Genomic DNA, 24,787 nt, shown 5'->3' on the forward strand with positions numbered 1-24,787 from the left:
GACAATAGATAGATAGATAGATAGATCTGCTGTAGATGCTGTACTCTGGTCTTCCAGTAGATGTCGCGCTTTCTCTGTCTCACACTGAACTCTTTCAATCACTTCCTGTGCTGCACATTCCCATCACAACACCAGCAGCAGCAATGAAACTTGCACACTTTCACTTCTTCAACTCATGGAGACAGTTCACAGGGATAAAAATCGACATGGACGAATAATTCCTCATGGAGAGACGTTGATGTTGCCGCTGCTGGCTGTCCAGTGGTTATACACACTGGACTTTTATTGTGTGTTCTCTTTTTGGGCTAGCTAGTTATGCTAGTTAGCCTTCGACTGATATCAGGACAAACACAAATTACATTCAAAATATCCTAATTTTTTCATCGATGTGGATTCAAATCAGGCTACAGACGTCAGCCTTGCGATGTGAGGGTCATATAATCGTAAATGACAGTGTTTCTACAGTCCTGTCTGTGTATTATGTATGTAGTTTAATTTTAGCTCACGCTAACATAAATAATAACAAGAGTTTCAGTTGTTTGGCTGTTTGAATATGATTTTTGGGGATACATATGATAAAAAGTGTTTAATTCGGGGTTTATGAGGGAATTGAGGAACTCTTTGTTCGGGGGAGGAAGAGAAAAATGAGGAAGAGGAAGGTGATGGTGATGAAGACCAGCTCAACAGGGAACTGCTGATTGTTAACAGACACATTAACAAAAATGCCCAGAAGAAAACAGTCCAACCCACAGCCTGTCAAATGTAAGTCTGGACTTATATCTCACTTGATTTCACCTCAATTTATTTTTTGTTATTTCTTGAAGATAATGCCTGATTTTCATTTATTTTACTGTTAAATTCAGTGTGAAATGAATGTGATTATTTCTGTTGATAATAATCAACAAGAGCATAGAAATGTGTGTGTGTGTGTGTGTGTGTGTGTGTGTGTGTGTGTGTGTGTGTGTGTGTATATGGACATTTATTTGAGACTATAACTATTCACATGGCCAACCATGACTAGTCTACAATAAATTGACTATTTGACTGTAACGTTAATGCTTTGTAATCTCGTAATGTAGTTTTCATTACATTATAGTTGTAATGTTCTAATATTGACAAACATTTAGACTTAATAATGTAATGTCAGATCAAAATGTGTTTATGAAACACCTTTGTTGTAGATATGTTTATATTGAGTCACATGTCCTTGGTTTCTATAGTTTTTTTTACTCTGCATTTTTTCCACTGTATTTTTGCTCTTGCTAATTTGCTTTTTAAGTACTTTCTATTGAAATAGCCTAAGTGTTCATTTTCATTTCTTTCAAACTGAATATACACAAGTTTAACCTTGAGCATGTCTTTCCTTTTGCTGTGTCCTTTAAGCTCTTTTTAGTTCCTCTCAAGCTTTCATATAAGGTTTAAATGAGATGCCTTGACTAAGTGAGCAGAATCTATTTCCAAATGCTCTTGTTTAATATTGATTTAACGTGTCTTTAAGAATCAGCCAAGCTCGGTTCTATCTCAGTGAAAACATATCGGCTTCCCCTTCTTCTGTCGTCATTCTTTCCTTACTCCGTTTCCTCTGGACAGACCCCCTGTTCCTGGTGCGGGACTCGGGCTTGACCCATCTCTGACCCGAATCCTTTGTTTATCTAGTGTCTCTTCACTGTTCCTTCCTCCTTTATTCATTTCTATCATATTTTTTCCTCTATCCAGAGCTCATGTAGCTGTAGTGTTGTTAACCATCAGTCTCGTCACTGTTCAAATCCCGTTAATAATGGTTAAATTAACGTTTTACACAATATTTACTCTGAAAATCCACTAAACCTTTTTAGGAACCAAATGTGTGCCATCCATTGACACGTTTGCTAATAGATTTAGTGGACTATGACACAGGAGTCATCCAAGTGGACATGGTTATTTTCCCAATACTGAGAATCTCAAAATGAATACTTTCTTTTTAGTTTCATGTTTAGGAGAGATGTGATTATCAGATTGATTCCAGCATAACGGTATAACGGTATGTTGTTGGCACAGGCTGTGATGTTGTACTGTTTTTTGTGTGTTTTTTTGCAGTTGGAGCTGAAGATGGTGCAGCGGTTGGCAATCAGGAAAACCTCGTCCTGGAGAGTGACTTCCTCCTCGGTCAGGAGCTGGGCTTTGGAGAAAATGACTACAGGATTGTGGGTTTTGAGAGGGACTCAGGTCAGTGACAAACATGAATTCAGCTTAAATTACGGTATTTTGCTGTACTATTCCATAGTTCAGTCAAGCATTTGCCAGATTAAAGGGTTAGTTCACCCAAACATTTAAATTGTCATCATTTACTCACCCTCAAGTTGTTCCAAACCTGAATGAATTTCTTTCTTCTGCTGAACATATTTTGAAGAATGGCGGACACCAACAGTTGATGGACCTGGTCTTTTAAAACACGGTCTTTTAAAGTGTCTTTTAAAACACACATTATTGTTATTTGTGAGTTACAAATATTCATATGATCACAGAAGTACTGGTATAAAAGTTTATAGTTCAGATAGAAAAACACTGAAGTCTACAATAGCGATCAAAATAGTGCAAATCAACTTTTGAAAGTAACTTGGCGCTTCAAATAACGATTACATATACTGCTGAAAACACGTATTTGTCATTGAATCACTTATTCAAGAGATTCGTTCAAAAATGCTGATTCATCTAGTAATGAAACAAGTGAAGAATTTAAGAGTCATTGAATCATTCTTTCTTAACGACGTTAAAAATAATGAATTCAGATTAATTTAACTTTTTAAATAGACTGCAGAAATTAATATTTTATCAGAACCTCTAGTAATTTACATGTTATTTTGTTTAGTTGTCTGTTCAGAATCGTGGGAGAATCGTGATCTGTATTTGAAACAAAACCAAAAAACAATTCTCGATGTATCCAGAATCGTGCAGCTCTACTTTACTGTAATTTTGTTATGAATAAACACCTCATAAAGTTAAAATGTAATTATTGCAGTTTATAGTTCATCTCAGGTCATCTATATTCTAGTGTTCTGTATTTTGCTATGCTATTCCATACTTTATTCATACTAAATTGTAAAAATGTTTTTATTATTAAATAATTCATATAATATTTACATTATATTTTGTGCTAATGTAATTAATTGATTTATCGCATCCAAAATAAAAGTTTGTGTTTACATAATATACGTGTGTACTGTGCATAATTATTATATATATATATAAATACATACATATGCAAGAAATATTTGCATACTGTATATTTATACATAATTTATATTATATATAAATATTTATATTTATTATATATAAATATAAATATTTTATATATAAATAAAAATATATATATATGCATGCGTGTGTATTTTTATATATATATATATATATATATATATATATATATACACACACACAAAATAATTGTACACAGTACACACACATATATTATGTAAACACAAACTTTTATTTATCTTTTAAAGCATGAAACCTTTGATATGTTTTGCCTCAACTTCCCATGGAAACGGTTAAAACAGAAAAGCACTGCATAACACAGCATCTTGTGATCTCCCGACAGACTCCGTCACTGCTGACATGGGAATGCCGGTGTACGGCTTCAGCGACGAGGACTGCTCCAGCTACAACCGTCTCGGCATCGAGAGCGACTTCGAGGACCCGCGAGACACGGAGAGCGAGCGGGAGGAGATGGGCCCCGGCGACGCCTCGTTCACACCGTACCTGTCCTGCAGGCAGTGCGGGCAGCTGCTCGCCGACCCCCTGAGCGGGACGCTGGACCTCGCCCTGCACTGCCTCCAGTGCGGAGCCGAGGGGGGAGACGCCGACCGCCAGGACAGGCCGTTAGAGGAGGCCCACCCGGGCCACAGCGCGCACCGAGTCAGATCCACGACCGACGACAGCGCCAGTAAGGCATACGCGTGCAAACTGTGCAGTTTCAGCTCGCGTTACTCTAATCACTTGAAGCGGCACATGAAAACGCACAACGGCGAGAAGCCGTACCAGTGCCAGCACTGCTCGTACGCCTCCGCCCAGCTGGTGAACCTGCAGAGACACGTGCGCACACACACGGGCGAGAAGCCGTACAAATGCGAGTTCTGCACGTTCGCGTGCAACTCTCTGGGCAACCTGAAGAGACACCAGCGCATGCACACGCAGGAGAAAGAGCTCAACTGCGGAGAGTGCGACTTCCGTGGGAACAACAGCCACTCTTTAAAGAAACACATGATGAGCCACAAGGAGGACACATCTACAGCCTTAACGGAAGGTATTTGTTTAATCCACTACCTTGTTTTGAATAGTCCTGCTGTTAATGTGAATGATTCGTCAGTGTTAGGGCTGCATGAATAATCGAAGTAAAACCGAAATTGTGATATTGCTTAGTGTGATTATCAAATCTGGCTTAGTACTTTTTTCTTTTCTTTTTTACTGTAAAATATAACAGTAGTGATTTCTTATTAGGTCATTCCGTGTCAGCTCAATTTTTTGATAATTTGTATTATTATTTTTGGTGAAAGAAATACATAAATGAAGATGAAAGCCAAAAGGGCGGTCAAAATAAAAAATTTCACCTGAGATTTGAAGCCAAATTACAGGGGAGTAAAAATTACTTTAAAAAGATGGCAGCATCATTATTTTCTTTTTATATGAAGGTTGGTAGGTCTATTAGTAAAATCTGTATACTTTAGCAATCGTTTTCGCATTATATGCCAATGGTGACAGTTCAAAAATGGGGAAAAGCACTTCTAAGGTTTAAATAAATCTTAATACCCCCGTCCTCTACAAAATAGTGGATACATTTAACATTTTGTCTTTCATTACTATTTAACCAAATTAAACATTTGAGTTGGTGAAGTTTCTGAAATTTGACATGGAATGACCCTATTTTGTTTTTATCCAGTCATTTTTATCTTTTTATTTTGTAATAATAATAATTATTATTATTATTTAATAGCCATATTGAAATATAATCACACAATTTTGTAAAAAAAATACTTAAATGCTAGATTTTAATTTGAAATATACAATAATAATAATGTTATATGTTTGATTTTAATATTATTATTAATATTATAGTAATATTTATTGATATTCAAGAGACTTGATTTGTGCTGCCCTATAAACAAGCACAGCAAACCTGGAGCTTTTTTTAAATCATCTTTTAAAATTACAATTTTAATTTTATCAGAAAATGTGCACTTACCCAAATTTGAGTCCCAGCTTTTGGTCCTTTCCTGATCCTGTTCCTCTCTCACTTCTACTGACCTTTCATAATACATTTATAAATGGCAAACATATAACAAAATACTAGTTATAATAATGTTAAATAAGGACAGATGTGAACAAGAAGCGTTAGCACTGGCATATGTGGAGATGAAACTCTCAGTCCCGGTTCAAAACCTACACAAAAGTGAGTGTTGGTGTTCTAGGAAGCAGAAGAGATCCCCCACAATCCACTGCAAACTCATGTTCACATCTGATTGAAACACACTTTTCCTGTCAATTCCTGATGGATAAAAAGTGCGACCCTTAATATCTTTTCTTGTTTCACTCACAAATGTGTCATATTATAGAAGTAAAATGGGTTATGAATGCCGTTTCTTGTTAACTTTAACTACTCATTTATTGTCCTTTATTTCATTATCAGCACTAAACAGGAATACAGATTCCTCTGCTAGTCTGACGGCTTTCGAGTGTTTCAAAGTGTACAAAGAAGCACCTATTCCCTTCAAAACTGCAGGTTTCTCGCTGGTGTGTTTCCACTTGCTTACGATACTTTGCACTTTGAGCGCTTCATGCTGCAAGAAAAAAAAAGAGGAAGTGGAGTGTGAAGTAAAGGGAAGTAGAAAGGGTTGGGTTCCTAAAACTGGGTTCACTCAAAAGAGGAAAATAGCCCTTCAGCTTTTTTGTTGTTTTTTGTTATCTTTCAGAGTCGGTGGTGTCTGACCTCACTCTGCACATCAGCAACGACTCCGACTTCCTCCAAAGCTACGACGCCCTACGAACGGACCGCCACCCCCCCGCCCTGCTGCACACCGAGAGTTTGGCCAAAGAGTCGGACCCTCTTCCCGAGCTGCTATTCCCCTTCACGTGTCGCGTGTGCGGCGCGGTGCTAGAGGACGAGGAGGGCGCGACGGCGCAAATCTGCAGCAAATGCACATTAGACATGTTGTCCAAAAGCTCGCCCGCCAGCCCGGAGAAAGACGACAAGCTGTACTCGTGCACGTCGTGCCCCTTCGTCACACAGTACCCCAACCATCTCGCCCGCCACATGAAGACTCACAGCGGCGAGAAGCCCTACAAGTGCCCGCAGTGCAGCTACGCGTCCGCCCACTTCGACAACCTCAAGCGGCACCACCGCGTGCACACGGGCGAGAAGCCGTACAAATGCCACGCGTGCGACTACGCCTGCGGGAACTTGGCCAATCTCAAGCGGCACGAGCGCATCCACTCGGGCGCCAAGCCGTTCCAGTGCAGCGTGTGCAGTTACAGCTGCAACCAGAGCATGAACCTGAAGCGCCACATGCTGCGGCACACCGGCGAGAAGCCCTTCAAATGCCAGGAGTGCGGCTACACCACAGGACACTGGGACAATTACAAACGCCACCAGAAGAAGCACGGCCACTCTGCCGAAGGGTGGCTCAAGATGCAGCTGCCGGAGAAAGAGGACGAGGACGAGGAAGGAGAAATGTAGCCGGATCTCTCTGTTGATGTCTAACTCCAGTTGCCTTATTTTTATCAGAGGAATCCGTGCGGGAACGCCACGTCGCGACACGGCCGGTTTGCTGTTTTTTTGTGTGTTTTTTTCACATGGAATTTGATTGTATTTTGTATATGGTCCAACTGTTTACAGCAGCTGATCACAGAATCACAGGTTTGTTATTTAAGACCGTCATCTCAAACTCAAAGGGAACGTTTATGCACCACGGAGAATTTCACAAAAACTACAAAAGAACACATAAGAAATCATATGTTTGTAACACTTTACAGTAAGGTCTCATTTGTTTACATTAGTTAACGCATTAGTTTACATGAACTAACAACGAACTATGTTTTTACCACCTTTGTTGATGTTAGTTAATGAAAATACAATTGTTCATGTTAGGTCACAGTGCATTAACTAATGTTAGCAGATACCACTTTTGATTGTATTATTAACATTACCTAAGATTAATAAATGCTGTATTGTTTTTAAGTATTGTAAGTATTGTTTAATTTGAGTTTATTAACTAGTGTTATTAACTAATGTTAAAAAATGAAACCTTATTGTAAAGTGTTATCCATATTTTGCATAAAGAAAATGAGGTCTGTTTCTTAGGACCATTAAGATTTTTTTGCATTTTTGAAATTATCTTTTAGACATTTTTCTTTTAAATTTTTTTTTATATATTTTTTTTTATGTATTGTTTTTTGTAGTTACTGTATTGCAGTAAAAAAAAACAAATTTAAAATAAATTGGCATACATTTAAGCGCAGCATAACGGAAGTCTTTTTCACATTACAGAAATGTGCAAAAAATGTGCAAAGTGCAAAAAAATAAATCCTAAAACCAAACATTTTCTTTCATGCAAAATATAACTTCTTAATTTTTCCTTTTGAATTTGGGATCAAATATATTCTTGATGCGTTTTGTGAGATTCTCTACAGAGCTCCTAAAGGGACATAATGGAAAAAATAAATAAGTTTTAAAAACGTATAATTTCAAATATTTTGCGTTGTCTTCCAAATGCTTTGCTTTCCCCCGAGAAACTTTGCTTTCGCCCTGCAAAATGTTTCCGTTCCCCCAAGAAAAGCAATGTTTCTCCAGAGAATGCAAACGTTTTTCAAGAGAAGGCAAACGCATTGGATTATAAATGTTCCTCCCGTCACCATGTCCCTTTAGGGGCACCATAGATTCACACCTCTGCTGTGTTGAATTGCTGAATGAAAGAACTGAGATAAAAGCAAGAGTCAGCAGCTGTAGTTGTTTCGCGAGGGATTCGATGACACTGAAGATGTCTGGCTGCTACTGTATGTTCACTTATGCACACTGACAGTGATGTTGCCTTGTCTTGAGGAGGTGCTGCACCTCCTTCCCTCATTTACTGTACATGCATTTCCTGGTGCCACTGCAAAATGCTGCACTGATCGGGGGTTTCATCCACCTCCAGCACACTCACCGTTTTTCCAGGGCATTAGAGGGACACGTATGAGTGAGTCTCACGAAAACCGTTCAGAAACGCTAGTGTCGCTTTGAACCCCGAAATCATAATCAAGGGAATGTTTTGCATGAAGAATACGAAGGTATTCTTTTTTTGCATTGTGACATTACTGTCCCCCCTCTACGATGTTCATTACTGTAATATTAAAGAAAGTATATAAATTGTACAGTTATTGTATATATTGTGGTAGTATATGTTCTATCCCTTTATTTTTATTACTGTATTACAGTGATTTTTTTTATTGCATTACAGAATAAATGATTAACTGTCTTGAAATTGTCACAATGCAAAAAAAAAGAAGGCATAATGATCCTAAAATAGGCCTCATTTTCTTTATGCATTTTGTGTGTGTGAGTGTGTGTTGAAAATGACTTGTTTTCATGAGATTCACAATTATGTGGGTGTGCGTTAGTGCGTCTTTTGTTTGACTTTAAAATATTTCCTCCAGTTTTATTTAGATTAAAGTGTGATGCCTACTGTGAGATTTTCTCTTCGGGAAAAGTAATCATGGAAACCTGTAAAGGTTTATTTTTTTTCACACATTTAGTGGGAAAGACCCTGTTTTGCTTTTTTCTTTTGGTTGTGCAAACCAGTTCAGGAGGAAGAAGGTGGGGACCGCACGTTAATCATCTCTTTATTGAAACACAGCGAACAAATCACATTCAAAACAAACATTTTGTACACAGTCAGTCACTTTGATGCATTAATATTAATCGGTCCTCCCTTTTGTCCAATGTTGCTCTGTTACAGAACTGGCACAGTCACTGAAATACACAGCAAGAGTTCAGTGCAATCAGGGAATTGGTGATATAGAAGCACAGCACTGAAACCAATGAAATTTGGTTTGCCATATGATTATTTATGTACTGTATTTGTGTGGGTTTCATTAGCTTTCTGATTTTTGTACACAAATTGTTGGTCTGAAGAACTGTCAAGTGGCCTTTGGTTTCATAATAAAGATGTTTATTACATTTTATTAAAATAGCGGAGTTAAGACATTTGTAACAACAAATGGAACAAACTTGGAGTTCCGAAGAATAAATATTTAGTACAACACTTAATTGCTGTGCACTAATTTGATTGGACAAGCAGAGTTCTCTGTATCACTCCACTTGTTTACACAGAATTTCAGTTTGTGATTCTGCTGCTTTTCTCAACAAGAATCGCTGGTCATATTATGCTAGATACTAGGGCTGGGTATTGACACACATTTCACGATTCGATTCTATATCGATTCACAAGCTTGTGATTCAATTCAATATCAGGTAGGCTACATGGAAAATATTCTAAACAGGAAACACCCGCTGGTATCTTACATTACTATGAAATTAAAGGTTAAAATTAACTAATTGCTATAGGCTATATAACTATATATTACTTTAAATTACACAAAATATTTTTTTTATACAAATATTGATACAACGTTTTAATCACAATTGAATTAAAACATTTAAATGGTGCCTGTCATAAATGGCAGATTTATTCAAACATCCATTAAATATTGACGAATGCAAAGAATATGCATGTAGTATGTAGTTTAACAAAATGCTCCTTTTCAAAATGCAACATTTTTCCAGCTGACTAAAAAGTTTGGGGTCATTTTATGGTTTTTTTTTTCTGGGGTAATAATTTTATTGATTATATGAGACAAGATAAAGATTTTGGTAAGTTATACTGTTTCTTTTATCATACCTGTGTTTAGTCATGTTTATTTCGTGCTGTAACTAGTAACGTTAGTAAAACGGATGAGACGAACAGTGTTAGTACACAAGCTAATACAACTAATACAGAGATTAATGGTCATTATAACGTAGTTCAAACAGCATTCATTATATGATTTTGTAGGATTTCTAAACAGGCGCAAAAGAGGGTGCCTATTAAATGTAATTGCATATGCTTGGGGTCCTAATTTCGAGGAGGTTTCGGCCATTGAATAGCGCCAAAAAAACGTAATTATTGTTTTCATAATACAATTGACTATTTGAAAGCTAAGACTTTGCTACATACCAAAAGTAACAAAGCTTATTGTGAATTCATCAACCAATTGTATAATTGTAACGTTACTGTGAGGGAAGTCACACGGGAAATAATGGGATTTTAGCTGAAGTTGTTTGCGGTTGGCATCTCTGCACTGATGATACTAAGTTGCTCTTTTGGTTCACATGGCCTTCAACTTGTGCTCTTGATCAAAACAATATGTCAAAAACACTTATAATCACTCAAAAATATGTACTGTTGACTAGTAGGCAGTCGGCCACCCATAGAGAACAGCTAACCAATAAACCCTCCTCTCTTCCCGTATCTGTAACAAATCATTCAATCCTAAAATTATACTTATTTATTTGGTCCAGAAATATCACATGTATTATTTCATTTTTATATTTGTAATGCATTTTTTTGGGGGGGGAGATATATATTTTTATTATTGTGTTATAATAATATATTGTATCTTTAATTTAATAATATAATTTAAGCACATTCTTCACATTCTTTAACTTAATATACAAAATAACTCACATTGGGAGATCTCCGACCTCTTGTGGGGTAAAAACAACAACATATTGCATGACTCTTACCACTAGATGGCCTTATTGCTCTATATGGAGCAAATGAACTGTTCCCCTGGGTTTAGTTTCTCCAGTATGCATTCAGGAACATATTTTAGACATCCTATTCTTGAAGAATATTACTTGAAAATGCTGATTTTAATTAAGAATACAAAAAATCTGTTACAGCTTCAAAAAATGCTGTCATAATTATAATAGACAAGACTTTTCCCCTCGACAATGGCAGCCACGCTACAAAAATTTTGTTCATTCATCAATTTAAAGGGCTACTTCACCGCTGGAAAGATGAATTTGTATTTAAAATGGGTTATTTATGTAGTAGAAATGTGAAATTATTTTTGAATTTGGAGCCTTAGACTGAGAAAAGCCAGAAAATTTATTTTTGGCTCATGTGGTTGAAAGACAACTCCCAGAATGCACTTGCTTCGCTGCCATACGAGGCCACTCTCAAGCCACGCCTACCGGTTACAGAGGCCAGTATCGAAAGAATTGATACAAATAGTTAGTAGTTGACTCGAAACTGAAAAGACGATGTTTTAGCGTGAGTCTCCGTGGCGAGTTAGTCCGCCCCAGCTCGAGTCTGCCCGGGCTCTTCCTCCTGACCGCCGGCCGGGCCTCGCTCCTCTGGTTCCTCCATCATCCGCAACTGTTCCTCGCTGTATTGTGGCTCGTACAGGTAGCCACGAGCATCGGGCGGTCCGGTCGTGATTTCGGGATCATCTGGGGTGTCCGGGATTCGGCTTTTGCTGTCGCCATTCATTATAATATGTTGACATTATTATTTGACACTGACACGTTACGTGCCAGCTTTGCAGGTCATGCATTCTGCTTCACACGGATCCCGACCGAGACGAAAGCACAGGAATTTTTGTAGCAATGCTAAAACGCACATCAACCGATCACTTGTTTAGCGTTCATGTAAACACTACATCCAGATTTACCAATTGGAATGAATTCAGTTAGATTGAAACAAAAGGTGTGCATGCAGACATAATGAATGGCGACTGTGGAGAGCGGGGGCCGAGTCCCGGACATTTTGGGCGGTCTCGAGATCACGGCCGGACTTGTCCGGGAAAAAGAGGACGTGTGGTCACCCCTACAACTCCGCTTTCTCCACAGAACAAGGACCTGTTAGCTTAGCTTGAAAAAAAAGATAGCTGACACTGTTTGTACATTCTGTGAGTGAGATCCCAGCCTCTATGGGCGGGTTGAAAACATGTGGAACAGCGCCTTCTACTGGCTGTAGTCTCTAGCCTCTGGCCAAAAAAATCCTCCGATCTGATCAAATCGATGCTTTGGATTTAAGAATCGATAACGGTTAATCAAAATTAGATTCAATTTAAATCAAGAAATCAATATTTTTATCCCAGCCCTATCAGATGCACAATTTTATTGTATTTTATTTTATTTCATTGCATTTTATTTTATTGTTATATTTTGAAACATAATTATTTCGTAACACTAACAGGGTTGAGTAGCAGTTTAACAGATTAAAGGCACGCTATGTAAGAAGAAAGTTTAAATCCAGAGAAATAAGCAGTTTTAACCAGGACACAGAGCGTGTCCGTGCGTCGCCTATCAATGACATCATGCCCGCGTTACCCTCGATTTTTGGTTTTATTTTGTAGAAACCATGAAGAAGCTTAAATATTATGTGTTTTATTAGACAGGTGAGCAACTGTTTGGATACATTCATTGACAGAAAACTAATCATTGTTATACAGCTCAACACAGTTAGTCTTTTTGTTTAAATCTCCTTTCTTGGCAAAAAATTACATAGTGTGCCTTTAACATAAAACTACAAGATGCCTATCAGATAGAGAGAATATAATGCTGACATAGGCCTATGCTCAAAGTTGTTTCCTTTACAACACAATGTAATAGGGTGGACATTTAAAAAATTTCAACAAAACATAAAGTGATAAAGTATTTTAAAACACTAGCATGTATTTTAAATAAATGTACGTTATTAATACAATATGGCAATGGCAACTAAAATTTATGAAACAAACACTGAAAGACTAGAAAAAGAATAAAGACAAATGCTAGCTTTTATTTTTATTTTTTATTCGAAATGTGCTCATCATATTACAAGACACTAGATGGAAAACACAGGACTGGCTTGAAAAAAGAAGTTACTGGATTTGTTAATGCATTTAGAAAATATATATAATAAAGAAACATTTAACTGAACTGAAAACCAGACCACTGCATATATTTTATCATTGGTATTAAAAATAATAATACACAACACTAGTGTTTTTGAGATATAGGTTAAAATGGCAGTAATGCAATGAGCACATATTTAAGATACTCTTCATGTTGGATGCAAATCCGCTTGTTTTTTGTTTTGTTGCTGTTGCTGGCTGAATTCACGGCGCAGTAGCTGGTTGAAAGGGACCAAACCTCTCTCAAACACCTGACTTGGTTCCGTTTTACCAGCAACTAAGACGTGTTTTCGAGGACGGACGAGTTTCCAGCTTAATACATCATCATATTTATAGAGGTGAGGAGGAGAAGCATCGAGTTCCTCAGTGTCATTCGCACATCAACATCTTACACAGGCAATTATCCAGTCATCTGTCTGATTAATCTCAGATCTAACTTTTTGCTTTGCAAGTAGGATCATGTCAGCAGAAGACGTCCATCCACGTCATGATCTTCCTCCTGCAGGACGATGACACGGAGAGTGCATGGATGAGCCGGTATGTCCTCATTCTGGGGTGTCAGGTCAGAATTAGCTCTTCTCCACCTGTCCAACAGCAGCTGTTCTGTCCCTCAGAGCCCTACAGTATTCATGTCATCATGGAGGAGCTCGGGAACATGTTCAACAATGGCCTGTGCTTGACTTTGACATAACCTTTATAAAGTCATTTGTAACCACATTTGTAAGGTTGTTAAGAAGATCCTAATTCATACTTTAAAACAGAAGATGTCAAACTTTCTAAACCAGGGGCACTTTCAAATAAAATGCTCAAAATTCTTGGAAAATCTTTATATCTACCATTAAAACATTTTACTAAAATATTTAGTTTTTGTTGCGCCGTTGTATTGCCCAACTGACATACATAGAATCAGCTAAATCAACCAAACAAATTAACTATCTTATATATATATATATATATATATGTAATTCTGCAATATGTCAATTATGATGGATGATAATGTTCCCTAAGCCATAAATGTAATATAATTCAGTAGTGTCATGTTGTCTTACAGTTTCAAGAAGATGTGTAGATGTTGATGATATTGTCTCTCTGAGGCCACACACTTCCTTACATTCCATAGATTGAATCCGTATATGGGGATATAAGGAAGTATGTCGTCTCAACGAGCAGCAGCCGGATCTGTTAAACACACAGTACATCACAACTTTGTTTGTACAACTCAGATAAAACAGTCCAATACTAATGCCAATATCTAAGGCATATGGCAAGTTGACACACAACATGGACTTTTTCTATAGACAAGACTTGATGAATCTAGGGAAAGTGTTAAATCACATTTTTTCCTTCACTGGCTCATTTTAAACATCCCTGCAGTGAAACAAATTAACATTTAAAAGTACAAATATTATATTGGATATTAGGTCATAAAAACGTAATGCTTGCTGTTAAAAATCATTTGGATTGATTTTAGATGGTGTTAAATGCTAACTTTAAGCTGTTTAAAAATAATTTTAGATGGAGTTCACCACAGGACATGTCAACTTTCCATAATGTCAAGCCATATCCCATTCTGGCCTGGCAACCATTTAGTGAATAACAGGCTATTGTCTAGAAAATTGCTTGCTGCTTTTGCATTGCCTTTATAAAAAGTAAAATGATTAAAAATTGCATTTTTGTTCTGAAATACCCTTGAGTAAACAAACAAAGCTGTAAAGAGAGACTCAGCCAAGATCTGCTTCTGCATCGAAAAGCCCTGCAGTCCGACAGCAATGACAGTTTCAGCACAAGTTTCCCACATTACTTGCCCGTCCCTTGGCGCCCAGTCCGTCAGACGGGACAAACACAGGTCCGGCGCTCTGTCCTCCTCTCTTCCGTGCGTATCCTCGTCCATCGCCATCTCCTGGATTGTGTCCAGACCTGGCTTGGCTTCCCGTCCTTTTCTATGGGTCGCCCTCCCCCTTGTTGGCGGCCTTCCACCTGTTGGTGTCTTTTAGAGGCCTGGGTCTCTCCTAGACCTCCTGTTCGCAGCCCTCAGCGCTCTGACAGGGCCAGCAGCCTGTGAAATCACACCTCTCAGCTGTTCACACTGCGCCCACAGCGAGAGCTGCCATTGAATGTCAATGGCTTCTTAAAAAAAAAGCATGGGGTGGGCAAAAAGACAACTGCCACCAGCTTTTATTGGGACAGCATGACAGAAAATGTTTTCTGGTGCACAGCTGACAAAGAAGTTCGTGTTTTTGGTGTGTGCAGAAATATGTCTCAGTGATGTTAATGTTAATAATCCATTTGGTCTCTCTGTAAACTTCTCAGAGCAAGGCTTCGGGACAGATTTTACAAGCTCATGTCATTTTTGTCTTTCATTTCAATAGTTTCTATATATATAGCCCAGAAGCTTGTTTCAGCCAGGGAATAAAAAAATAAAAGGTAATTGTGACTTTTTATCTCACAATTTTGGCATTTTCTTGCAATTGCAAGTTTATATCCCACAATTCTGAGAAAAAAAGTCTGAATTGTGAGACTGGACACAGCCTTTGAGGTGAGCAACTAAAGATATGAGTAGCATTTAATTCTGCTAATGTCTTTTCTTAATATCTTATGGATTGTAAGTTGTTTTATTATTTGTTTTCTCTGCTGAGCTTGACATAAGAACAGTGACCTGTAATCTTAGAGTAATCTTAGAATATTGATTGTGCATTAGCAGTTAGCCTACTTGTATTGGTCACACATCTCTGCATAATAAATTTTTTTCGGATTTTGGTTTAAACTAGTTTAGAGAACCAAATGTGCCATTTTAGCATCCAACTGTACAACAATACATTTCTCTTGTTCAGTGGAATTATGGTTAAGGTGTGTTAAGATCTAACAGTTCAATTTAATTACACACACACACACACACACACACACACACACACACACACACACACACACACACACACACACACACACACACACACACACACACACACACACACACGTTGTGTTTTCATGTTTTATGGGGACATTCCATATATATATAATGGTTTTTATACTGTACAAACTGTGTATTCTAACCCCTACCCCGAAATCTACCCGTAAATCTACCCATCACAGACAACGTTCTGCTTTTTTAGATTTAAAAACAAAGCTTTTTTCGATTTATAACCTGATTTTTAAGCTGTTTTCCACGGGGGACCAAAAAATGGATTTGGGATATTGCCATCTTTTGGGGATATTTTGTCCTCATAACATAGGGAATACCTGAACGCCCAAACCCCCCCCCCCCCCCCCCCCATATTAATATATTCAATTTATATCCTTATTTAATCGTATTGTACGATTCGTATCGTATATATATAATGTATAAAAATATATATGTTATTTTAAATTGTAATGTTTCACAATATTACTGTTTTTACTGTATTTTTAAATAAATGAATGCAGCCTTGGTGAGCAGAAGAGACTTATTTTAAAGATGTTTAAAAATATATATAATTTTCCAAAATATATATTATGTATCCTATCCTAATGCCGAATGAGATGAAATTCCTTGTAAGTCTAGAATAAGTATAAACTAATTTATTTAAATATATAGGCTATATACACACCCAGAAAAAGTGACGTATGTAAGACAGAAATACATTTCAGAAATTGTTAAAATGCAACAGATGTTAAATGACTGAAAGGTGGAAGATTGTTGCTGTGGATTGAAATGAAAAGAGTAACATATGACCGGTCAAACACTAATCCTAAATATGAACCGCTGCTACAGTCAGAGGGAAATGTTGTTCAGCTCGGATCTATCCTACAGTCTGATTGGCTGAATATTATCAACCAACAGGGACAGGGATATTGATCCAGGAACATCTCTTTCTTGACATTGAAACGCACTGACTACATTCATTATGCCTTTGCCTATTTTTGCTTGACTCTGGGATCACATGTAAGACTGCTGCTCCACGGACAGAAACAGGAGCTGCTGGGGAATGTGAACGTGGAAGCTCATAATGGCTAAGGTCAACACCTGTGGTCTAAAATCAGCTGGAGTGGAGAGAGATAGATAGATTTAGAGACCGAGAGCGGTTGAGCTGTAAGACTCCTATTGAAATTCAACTCTCAGTCTATTTCAGTGGCACACAGAAGCTGTAAATAGCCTTGGCTGCTTGTGTGCGTGCCTTCAGATCGCTATAGAAGCTCCATGACATGATCGTGTAAGCAGGTCCGCCCATCACTCTGTGTCAGTCAAAACCATTGATTATTCTTTATATCATTGAGTTATTGATTATTCTTTTGAAAAACCCAAGGTGTAGATTAGTTCAGCACTTTTTCAGTACATGTAGATGCGGGACACAGGTTAGCGGTCACAGTTTTACTCCAGCAAAAAAAAAAAAAAAAAAGAGACACAATAGATTCTTATTTTTAATAGGTGCAAACTTTCTTCACTAAAAAAACCTGAACATTTCCACAGTTCATTTGACACTATATATGTATAATGTATTGTGTTGAAGTTTATTAAAGTATTGGGGGGAAAAACTATAAAAGATTTGCAGCTAACTTTAAACTGTAAACAAAACAATCCATGTAAATACTATAATTAAAGGTAACAAAATTACCCAAAACATTTTGGCTAAATAATGTTGAAATTAATCTATTCAATCAATTATATACTGTGTGTGTGTGTGTGTGTGTGTGTGTGTGTGTGTGTGTGTGTGTGTGTGTGTGTGTGTGTGTGTGTGTGTGTGTATGTATGTGTACATACTGTATACACACACACACACACACAAGTCAAGTCACCTTTATTTATATAGCGCTTTTTACAATACAGATTGTATCAAAGCAGCTTCACAGTGATAACATGAAAATAATAATAATAAAAAATAATAAAAATTGGATCATCGCCCACCTTGAGGCAGATCTATGATATTGTTGAATATTAAATGTCCCCAATTAAGCAAGCCAGAAGGCAAGGCAACAGCGGCAAGGAACCAAAACTCCATCAGGGCAGAATGGAGAAAAAAACCTTGGGAGAACCCAGGCTCAGACACACACACACACAATCAAACCAAAATTTATTCAGACACCTTCAACATTTCTCACATTATCACAGTTTATTGGCTATAGTTTAGAAAATGGTAATACAATATGACAAGGACTCAGAGCTATCAAATCAGTTGATATTTCACTGGTTTTGGCCATTCTTCTGTTAGACTGTTTTACACATGAGTTAGGTTGAATATCTGTCAGCTGATAAATTTAAGTACAAATATAATACCAATTCAGGTCAACAACAAATTTTGTTTAGTCTGTGGTGTAAAACGGTTGCATTAGTAATTAAAGAAAAAACGCTTAAGTAGAACATGGTCAGATCAAAGTGTCTGAATAATTTTTGGTCACATATTTTGTAAAAATGTGGTCCACTGTATGAAGAATGTGTGGGTATAATATGTCAAAGTTTACTTTATTTTGCTATCCTCACTTACATAAATGAACTATAGTGTCCTGCACCCACTAGTAACAAATTATATATGGTGTTTGAATCATTTTTGGTCTCACTCACTCACTCACTCACTCATTTTTATGTTTGTATGTGCATACACAAATGTGTAAAATTATCCTAATTTAAGATAGCAATAAAGCACAACAATTTTATAGTTTTTCATTTTTTACACTGTTACGTACATCCATTTAGATGTTGCCCCTTTATTATTGTATTTTCTTTGTTGCATTATAAGTTATTCAACATTACATTGCTTGGAAAACCATTCCTACATCATAATGTTGAATGCCTTCTGTGCATGTAAGATTCGATTATAAAAATATCTCTGTGGAATTCATCAAGGCTTTTTATAGATAATTTCTTCAGAATGTTAGATCATGAACTACCAAAATACATGTCTACATCAGCCCTGACTGATTTAAATCCAACATGAAGTTTTGAGGGGGATCAGCTAATGGCTTCCTCACATGTTCATGCTGAATCATTAGCGTTTGAGCCATTAAAGTAAGAGGCCTGTGTTTGCCGGCCAGTTGCCGTTCCTGTGGTTGATACAGCTGTTCCATAAGGGCCACACGAGCAGACTCCTGAAAGACCTGCCATTGTGTACGTTTCTATCAGCGAGGTCAAAGGTACCGTAATCAACGGTTAAGAAACAGGTGGAGATTCTGACAGGAGATGGCAAATGCTGCTCTGGCCTCAGCGAGACCGTTTTATATGACAATGAAGACACAGATTCTTTGTTTGCAGGTTGCAGGGTTGTAGGATCAGCTGAATAATGATAGTGTCATTTTGAGTAAAGTTGGGTTAGATCTCCCTCAAAACAATAGAGCTTTTGATAATACTGTATATTGTACTGTATGTGAAATAAAATGATTTCATGGAATGTGACAGAGCCATTCTCAGCTCTTAAAGGGGCATTTTACCCATGAATGAGAATCTAATGATAACTACTAAATATCAAAAGTGAAACATCTGGACACATCACAATAATTCAGATTTGAGGGGAAAATGTGTCTCATTCACTAAGCATGCATACACACAAATGTGTGTGTGAAATGTTCATACGAACAATTTTAAGAACAAATCACAATATTTCCACCCACATTTTTTTATATAAAATGTATTCTCAATTTATGAAACCACACATACACAAAAAGCACTTGCATATCTAGAACTATAGTCTATAAGCAGTTAAAATTGTCCTGAACATAATCTGTGTTCAAGGAAGAAACTAAGTTATGCAGGTTTGTTGTGAGTAAATACATTTTTCTTTATTTGGTGAACTATCCCTTTAACATCAACACTGGAAACAAAAGTCAGCAGAAACACAACTGAAATCCAAATGTTCTGCTGTAACCCTAGTGATATTTACTCTGAGAGTTTGGACCTGTTGGATGAAAGCTGAGCAAATGTAAACGAGGACAGGACATGATGAGTGCTTTAATGACTTCATGCTCAAGTAAGTGCTGAAGACATCCAGATTACAAAAGGAAGTGACAGCTGTCAGGTGTGGAAAACCACTAGCCAACTCATAGTGACCAAATACATGTAAATGATCATTTCAACCATATAACTCATACTGTATCACATTTTGTATGCCAATTTCAATGTGATCAAAACTTTGTTCACAATCTAATACATTCCTTCTGTTGTCAGATTGATAGTTCATATATTTTGGCAAGTAAAAGGCCTTTTATAAGTTGGCTGAGAGAGCTCAATGCTCTGCAACTGAAGAAAATGCATGCAAATAGAAAAAAAAACACTAGCAAATTCAATTAATTTAAAATTGCGGTCCCAGCCAGGTTTGGGGTAGCCTGGTCCTACCAGACTCTCCTACATTTCATTTGTACATAGAGTCTGGCCACTCTCCATTGACAAGCATTAACTTCCTTGTAGGCGGCGGGTACTCTGTTGAAGTTTAAAACTATTGGATCTGCCCAGAGCCACTCCGGATCTTGTGAGTATTTGCAGTGTGTTTCTGTATTTGGTTGCCTTGTTGTGAGTATTTGGTTGCGTTGACTATTTGCAGTGCATTTTTTCTGTATTAAAAAAAAAAATTACATTACAACTTATCAGAATTTCAACTGACTTTTTTGTCATAAATATCAGCAACTGCACAAAATTTTATATTTTTGGTTTGAGTTTCTAAATAGAATTTAGTGGATACAATTGTAGACCTGCACAAGGCTGGGATGGGGTAAAGGACAATAGGCAAGCAGCTTGGTGAGAAGGCAACAACTGTTGGCGCAATTATTAGAAAATGGAAGAAGTTCAAGATGACGGTCAATCTCCCTCGGTCTGGGGCACCATGCAAGATCTCACCTCGTGGGGCATCAATGATCATGAGGAAGGTGAGGGATCAGCCCAGAACTACACGGCAGGACCTGGTCAATGACCTGAAGAGAGCAGGGACCACAGTCTCAAAGAAAACCATTAGTAACACACTACGCCGTCATGGATTCAAATCCTGCAGCGCACGTAAGGTCCCCCTGCTCAAGCCAGCGCATGTCCAGGCCCGTCTGAAGTTTGCCAATGACCATCTGGATGATCCAGAGGAGGAATGGGAGAAGGTCATGTGGTCTGATGAGACAAAAAATTAGCTTTTTTTTTTTTTGGTCTAAAATCACTCGCTGTGTTTGGAGGAAGAAGAAGGATGAGTACAACCCCAAGAACACCATCCCAACCATGAAGCATGGAGGTGGAAACATCTTTATTTGGGGATGCTTTTCTGCAAAGGGGACTGGACGACTGCACCGTATTGAGGGGAGGATGGACGGGGCCATGAATCGCAAGATCTTGGCCAACAACCTCCTTCCCTCAGTAAGAGCATTGAAGATGGGTCGTAGCTGGGTCTTCCAGCATGACAATGACCCGAAACACACAGCCAGGGCAACTAAGGAGTGGCTCCGTAAGAAGCATCTCAAGGTCCTGGAGTGGCCAGGCCAGCTTCCGGCCATGAACCCAATAGAAAATCTTTGGAGGGAGCTGAAAGTCCGTATTGGCCAGCGACATCCCCGAAACCTGAAGGATCTGGAGAAGGTCTGTATGGAGGGTGCAAACCTGGACAAGAACTACAGGGAACCTATGATCTCTGTAATGGCAAACAAAGGTTTCTCTACCAAATATTAAATTCTGCTTTTCTGATGTATCAAATACTTAAAATAAAATGCAAATGAATTACTTAAATATCATACAATGTGATTTTCTGTATTTTTGTTTTAGATTCAGTCACTCACAGAAGACCTATGATTAAAAAATGACAGACTTCTACATGCTTTGTAAGGGAGAAAACCTGCAAAATCTGCAGTGTATCAAATACTTGTTCTCCTCGCTGTATATTTTTGATTTACCAATTGCGTGGAGAAAAACCAGGGAATCCCTGCTCTAGACTAAACCTGCCAGTGAAATCCCAGCCGCTCCTCAGAGGCAGTTGAAGCAGCAGCTGGTGAATTTCCCTCATACTGCATTGTGGGGGCTGCACATGGGCCACACGGCAGGTGGCACTGACCAGAGAACTTCTCCTCCGGCAGAAATGTCACCTCTTTCCAAGGCCGGGATATTCAGCTGGGATATGATTAGGCCCTGTCTCTCATCCTTTAAGTTCCCGGGAGAATGAGAGGGAAAGGCATGTGCTTCTCGCACATTATCTGAATGGCAGGCGTGCCACGCGAGTCCTGCTGTCTGACCGCTGCTCCCTCCTGCAGTCATTCTTGACAATTGTGCACTCACTTGTTCAGGAAGCTTCATTCTTCAGGACCTTTGATTGTTTAGGGATTGGAGAGATAGGAACAATAATTAACATGATAATAAACTACAACACGGTTTGGTCTAAAGCTAAACTTTAGAAAGGTATCAATCCAACTGTAAATTACTCAGAATATTATTCCTTCTAATAATACTAATCTAAGTAAAATTAATATTGTGAAAGGTACTGAAATAATTGGACTGAACTACTACAACCATTATAAAGTGTATGAAGTGGTTAAAAAAAAAATATATATCAATGACTTTGAACATAAGAGAGTGTTCAACCGTGCCCTTTATAGAAATCAGTAAATAATATAAAACAATCGTCTGATATAAGATGTTTGTAGTCAATTAAATCTAAAATGAATCTGATATTATTTACGATATAACACCCTTTCAGAAAGCCTGATTGTTTCTCATCAGTTATTGTATTTAGATTTTCCTTTAGATTCCAACAAAGAATCAAGGTAATCTTGTCTTCTTTCCATATCAATCGAAGGCCAAAGAAGACCTTACAATCATAGACAGCTACGCAGAATCTCCTTTTGAAGTCCATCTTGTTCTTCATCAGATTCACTCCTTTCCGTGTGAGATCTCGAGGAAATTCTGGAAGCGAATCTTATTACAGGCCCTGGTTTCTTTCTTTTGCCGCTGTCTGCATTTGATCTTCCAACACGATGAGCAATGTCAACATTGTTCGCCACAAAGTTATGCTCTTCCTCGAGAACCACTGCAGATCTCCATCACCCGAGGCTTGGCATTATCCTCAAAACATTCGAAACACAGTGGCGATCCTGGTCATTTAATCTGTCCTCCAAATCAGACATCCGCTTAGGAATCTCTTTGTTTTTGTTTTTCAAATCTCTGTTCTCCTTCCGAATGTCGAATATTTCAGAAAACTTCACTTCCAGTGCTTCTTTCAACATTTTGATGCTGGTCGAATTTTCTTTTTCCATATATTTTATTTCCTGTGACTGTCTGATTTTTTGAATGATGCTTTGCTGTACCTGCACTCTAAAAAATGCTGGGTTGTTTCAACCCAATTTTGGGTAAAATATGGACAAACCCAGCCGTTGGGTTAAATTTTTTACATTACATTTTTAACCCAAAGTTTGGGTTTGTCCATATTTTACCCAAAATTGGGTTGAAACAACCCAGCATTTTTTAGAGTGTGACTTAACTTTAGGTCCTCCGTTATATCACTTTTTGCAAGCTTCTTCGACTGAGGTGCTTTGGATTTGAATGTTTTGGAATCAATTGCATTCACCTCCCTTTTTGTATTGACAAGTGTAGGAGTTGATGAGTGTTTTCTTCGTTTGATACCCAAGTTTCGGAGTTGTGCGTGCCATGGCATAATATAACATAACTTTAAATATGGCGGAGCTTGGGGAGAACGATTACTGCTGTGACTGATATTCTTTATTAGCTTTTCCCCCCAAAACAGCTACATCATCTTGTCATTGAAGTGCATATTTAACAAAAATAGCCTGTATTTGACAGAAATTCTAGAATTGTCAGCAAGCTGACTATCTAGAGTAGTGGATGTTTATATGAATGTCAATGAATGGGACGTTAAATATCATTTTGGCTTTAATACGATTTTCACAATGATTTCATGATTCTTGCTCTTTACCACAACAAAGCACTTGAATGCGACGAGCTACAACGACATAAGTGGGAAGTAGGGAATCTCTGATAGCATGTGAAGTAGGGAATAGCTGCATTCCAAGGCAGGAAGGCATCAAGGCACGTCCGAATCTAATTTAGCTTTACTTCCTGTCTCCTGAGATGCCTTCATCTAGTTGATTTTTGAAAGCAGCATAGACGTATCCTTCACTGCCTTTGCTATCCTACAATCCTGTGCTTTGCATTCTGTGTTGAGCAAAATAAAGATGCCGTCTCTGAAAGTTGTGGTTGGTGGTCAGTTTGTGTGAAATGTTCAATTCTGATATAGTTTCTAGCTAGAAATTACTAGTATAGTAAAATAAATATTTGCCTAGTTATTACCAAAGCTCATTAAACCGCTATGCTGCCCCATTGGTCGCTAGATTGTACATCAATTGCACCGCCATATTGGTCCGGGCAATATCAACCACTCTCAAAAGTGGCCTGAAGGAACAATCCCTGATTATTTTGAGGATTTACAAACCGTAGTACAATCCAAACCAGATCTCGGGGAATTACCTTTCACATGCAAGTCTGAACAGTTGTTTCTGGTTTTATTTGGTCATTATAACATTACGCTGACGCTAGTTAACCAGCCAAGTCAGACTATTAATAGCTAACGTTAGATAGCTATGAAAACTGAGACTTATAATAAATATAAAGTTTGCATGATGATCACCACATTAACACCATATAAACTGCATAACACACCTTAGCAACCACATTAATGTCCAAGCACGTTAATTTCAATAAGGTAGCCTAAATGTTGAGCTGAAAGGTGATTGATTGATGATTTCATGGTCACTTGTTACAGGTTTTGGTTTCTTTGATCATTTGAAAAGCTTTTAAGATAGAGATGGGCGTGATGCGTTTAGCAGCTTATTTACATTTTGCACTTTGCTTCAACTTGATGAGCAGATGTTTCCTGATAAAAAGAGAAGTTGGGCTTTA

The 24,787-nt window shown here is 37.8% G+C and overlaps 2 protein-coding genes across 5 annotated transcripts in view; both read left to right on the forward strand.

Annotated features, from left to right (window-relative positions):
• Positions 1-9,272, forward strand: znf513b (zinc finger protein 513b). Its single transcript, XM_079633894.1, has 4 exons — positions 1-762; positions 2,077-2,205; positions 3,578-4,282; positions 5,946-9,272. The coding sequence occupies exons 1-4, from the start codon at positions 723-725 to the stop codon at positions 6,707-6,709; spliced, it is 1,638 nt and encodes a 545-aa protein (XP_079490020.1). The 5' UTR covers positions 1-722; the 3' UTR covers positions 6,710-9,272.
• Positions 9,254-24,787, forward strand: part of plaat1l (phospholipase A and acyltransferase 1-like) — an 18,750-nt gene continuing 3,216 nt past the window's right edge. The window contains exons 1-3 of one of the 4 annotated variants that reach the window (XM_079633897.1): positions 9,254-9,481; positions 13,167-13,289; positions 13,407-13,488. In XM_079633897.1, coding sequence (XP_079490023.1) covers positions 13,477-13,488 — 12 coding nt within the window. In that variant the 5' untranslated portion in view covers positions 9,254-9,481; positions 13,167-13,289; positions 13,407-13,476. Of the gene's footprint in view, positions 9,482-9,839; positions 10,166-12,845; positions 13,290-13,406; positions 13,489-24,787 lie in introns of those variants that run through there. The other 3 variants (XM_079633898.1, XM_079633895.1, XM_079633896.1) reach the window with 3 other exon arrangements.

This window comes from Phoxinus phoxinus (assembly GCF_949152265.1).
Source record: "Phoxinus phoxinus genome assembly, chromosome: 13".
NCBI classification, from domain to species: Eukaryota; Metazoa; Chordata; class Actinopteri; order Cypriniformes; family Leuciscidae; genus Phoxinus; species Phoxinus phoxinus.

Bases quoted from the DNA above. Each gene is read 5' to 3' on its own strand.
- znf513b (XM_079633894.1), top strand. From the start codon at position 723: ATGCCCAGAAGAAAACAGTCCAACCCACAGCCTGTCAAAT. The intron at 763-2,076 runs GTAAGTCTGGAC...GTTTTTTTGCAG, and splicing joins CAACCCACAGCCTGTCAAAT to TTGGAGCTGAAGATGGTGCA. The intron at 4,283-5,945 runs GTATTTGTTTAA...GTTATCTTTCAG, and splicing joins ATCTACAGCCTTAACGGAAG to AGTCGGTGGTGTCTGACCTC.